This window comes from Aspergillus thermomutatus (genome assembly GCF_002237265.1).
Source record: "Aspergillus thermomutatus strain HMR AF 39 chromosome Unknown NODE_475, whole genome shotgun sequence".
Classification (NCBI taxonomy): Eukaryota; Fungi; Ascomycota; class Eurotiomycetes; order Eurotiales; family Aspergillaceae; genus Aspergillus; species Aspergillus thermomutatus.
In genome coordinates this window covers 6,210-9,705 of record NW_020798525.1, presented here as the reverse complement: position 1 = coordinate 9,705, position 3,496 = coordinate 6,210, and the positions used below count along the sequence as shown (strand labels likewise).

Sequence of the window (3,496 nt, the reverse complement as noted above, 5' to 3'; positions counted from 1 at the left end):
CCCCCAAACCCCCCTCGACCGCAAAAAGCCCACCAAACCCGGCTTCGTGCCCCACCACATCTACCAGAGACAGTCGATCTGGTACCATTACGTGCGCCAGAAATACGGCCTCCCCCTGGACAGCCGCCACCTCTACACGAAGACCGACTGGGAGTTCTTCGCCATGGCGGTCGCCAGCGAGCGCACGCGCAGCGAGATCCTCGAGTCCGTCGCCAGATGGGTCAACGAGACCGTCACCGATCGGCCGTTCACGGACCTCCACAATACAGAGGGCAAAGGCGAGTTCCCCGGGCCCAACTTCTTCGCGCGCCCGGTGATCGGCGGCCATTTTGCGTTCTTGGCGCTGCAGCGTGCTTGTGGCGGGAGGGCGATGGAGGGATTGGCGTTTCTCGATGACGAGTCGGATCAGGAGACGCTGCAGGAGTGGATGGCTGCTGCTGCCAACGCGGTGGAGGAGTTGCAGACGCAGTCCGGTCGTTGGGGGTATGGTTCCGAGAATGGCGAGCTGTAAGGTAGACGCTGGACTTCCACGTTGGGGGGGCTCTTGGCTTTGATATTCGGTTGGATAGGTCCCGGATATTTTGGATATTGCGTTGATATTTAGCCTATATATATGCAGTTCGAGTGGTGCCAACTTGAAGATCATCGGACATGGCATTGCTTTGAAGCAACCCTGGCTCCGTCATCATAAACATGGTGTAAGGACTGACGTTACCTACGATTACAAGAGGATCTAAGAATTTTTAAGTTGGTTTCTCAATTTCCTATTTTTTGACACTCAAATCAAATTACATAGGCCATTTTCAGAGCTGGAAACGAAAACCGCGAGGACGGTGAGATTCCCTTTTTTTAGTTGCTTCATTTGCTCGTTCCCGCCAATTTCCATAATCGCGTCAGACTCTCGGAGAGTTGAAAGGGGGCATTCAGGTCGACATTCTCTTAGGCCAGTGAAAATAAACCGTTCCCCCTCGTCCGGGCAACCGTCAATGCTGGACAGATTTTATTTGGCACCGAGGGTGGGGAAGTTCTTCTCGTCGACGGTGACAGGGGCGGCGCCGCGCTGCTCACCACCACGGGGAGCACCGTTGCCACGGCCACCGCGACCACCACGGCCGCCACGGCCACCACGGCCACGGCCAGCGCTTCCACCACGGGCGGGCTCGACAAAGCGCATGTCGACCTCGAGGACGTTCTTCTCCTTGCGCTGCTTCTCGCGCTTGGACTTCTCCTCCTTGCCCTTGATGTAGGCCTCCTCCTCCTCGGTGCGCTTCAGCTCCTTGGCGTTGGCCCACTTCTTGTCGACGCTGCTGCCCTCGTTGGCGGAGCGGACGGGCTTGGCGCTGAGATCGCCCTGGGCGGCCTTCTCGGCGAGGTAGTCAGCGTAGGACTTGGTCTTTTCGGCGGGCTCGGCGGGCTCCTCGTTGGCGGGGGTCTGGGGCTCGGATTCGTTCTGAGCAAGGTTCTCAGCGGCTCTCTCGTCATCCCAGGCCTTGTCACCAGCCTTGTCGCCGGTCTGAGCACCCCAGCCCTGGTTCACTTGCTTGCGGGTGTCGCTGTTTCGAGATTGCGATCAGTTCATTGTTTTCTTCTCTTTCAATCGAGTATTCGAATGCTTACACCTGGCCAGTGCGGGACTGACGGTCGTTGCGGTAACGCTCACCACGGTCGCCACGAGCGTGGAAGGCGCGGCGCTGAGGCTCCTTGCCCTCATCGATAGGCTTCTCACGGTTGCTGCGGCTGCCGGCCTGACGGTCACGGAAAGCTATCAAGAAATCGGGATCAGCCGGAATTCACCGCCATCGAGTCAAATGTACGACCGAGTTCAGATAATTCGATCCACTCGAAAATCTTGTGACATAAAGGAAGCAACACATACCGGCCTCGTTGCCAGTGAAGCGAGCGCCACGGCGAGCGTTGTTCTCCGAAAGACGGGGCTGGTTGGCAGGCTCAGTGGGAGCATCACGCTTGCCATGCCGGGGCACAGGCCTGTCTACAGCCCGCGTAGGGGGTTCTGGCTCTCTGTTGGGGTCCAATTCAGGGTCATTGCCTGTGATCGCGTACGCGGCAGTGTGTTAGAAACCAGATGATGTAATCGTGATGCCGAGTACGACACGGGAGGGAGAGAAGGGAAGTAAATACCAAGAAGCTCGTAGAGGTTCTATTCATATTGACGCGAACACCAGTTAGCCAATTGTTGCTCTTGAGTCCTCACGTGTTGATTGCTTCTTCTTGGATTTCAAAAATCTTTCTATTTTTTTTTTTCGCTGCGTCGATCGATAGCTCGAACCGACCCCACCCCAATTGGTTTCTCGTTTTTTTCAATTCGAAACCGAAAAGCAATTGAGGAGCGTTCCGATCACGAATCGCATCGCAGGATGGCAACTTCAGGAGAATAACTCATTTCGCACACATACCTTGGACCGGACGTCCGCCATGACGCCTGGTTTTATGAGGGGCCTTCCGGGGGAAGGCTCTCTATTACCGCAGCAATTCGGTAGAAGAAAAAAGGGGGGAGGAGTCGAGCAAGGTGTAAACCTGGACGACTGTCTCGATGAGCGAACCTCTCCTCAAAGGGATTGGGGAGAAGATAGGATAAGGGGGATGATGATGATGGGGGATAAGAGGGAAGGGGTTGGGTGTGGTGATGTGAAGGGCTTCGGGGATGGAGGCAACGTTTGTGGTTGCAACGCACTAATCGGGTAAGGTGCGGATTGCTGCTAAGCGAAACCGGGAAGCTGTGTTGTGATTGGCGGAGAGCTTCTAGGGCTTAGGGTATTGGCGTCACTCGGAGCTGCAGATGGCATCATACAAGTGAGGCTGACGGAAATGGAGGTCGTCAGCTCTTTTTTAACGGGCACAACTGCACCGCTACGTCAATATTAACCTAAGAGTATATGACAGCGCTGTCATGTGGCCAGAGAGCTTCGCTTGATCTGGAACTTCTGGGGTTGAACCGCCAATGAGCGTTTGAAGTCGAAGGATACCTATTGCACACAGCACCTTCACTTTGCCACCAGATGTTCTCTCCAGCGACGGAGGATATCAAAAAGCGTGACTAGAAAGACCATGGCGGTACAATCATTAGAGACACAGTCAGATATGATAAATATATACTGGTAGTATGGAGTCGAGAGAAAACGCCATATCATGCTGCAGTCTTATGCCGCCAACATCGATGTTCATTTACAACAAATCTGGACTTTTTTTTGCCCTCCTCTTGAAACAGTTGAACAGAACAATTTTCAGTCCGTTTTCGATAAACAGCAACCCAACAAAGAAAAGTGGTATCAACCGCGATGCCGAACGCCTGGCAATGCTCCGAAAATGAAAACTTTTATCTTCCGAATCCACGGACCAGAAGCGTCATGTATGAAAGCGGGAAAAGGTATGCCGTGAGATAATCGTTACTCGCCTCCCTTTCTGTGATGCTTTTCATTTGATACATATGCGAATTAGTAGGCCGTAACAGGAAACAAAGTCAACTGGTAAACGACGC

At 53.9% G+C, this 3,496-nt stretch overlaps 2 protein-coding genes across 2 annotated transcripts; one reads left to right on the top strand and one right to left on the bottom strand.

Annotated features, from left to right (window-relative positions):
- Positions 1-28: 28 nt before the first annotated feature.
- Positions 29-511, top strand: CDV56_101591 (DUF1793 domain-containing protein; the record flags this gene model as incomplete). The annotated part of the gene is made up of 1 exon (XM_026755210.1): positions 29-511. A coding segment is annotated over one exon (483 nt), but the record flags the coding sequence as incomplete, so codon positions are not given.
- A 489-nt stretch (positions 512-1,000) lies between these two features.
- On the bottom strand, positions 1,001-2,435 carry stm1 (putative telomere and ribosome associated protein Stm1; the record flags this gene model as incomplete). Its single annotated transcript, XM_026754934.1, has 5 exons — positions 1,001-1,553; positions 1,618-1,762; positions 1,877-2,047; positions 2,140-2,158; positions 2,415-2,435. The coding sequence occupies 5 exons, from the start codon at positions 2,433-2,435 to the stop codon at positions 1,001-1,003; spliced, it is 909 nt and encodes a 302-aa protein (XP_026609581.1).
- Positions 2,436-3,496: the final 1,061 nt, after the last annotated feature.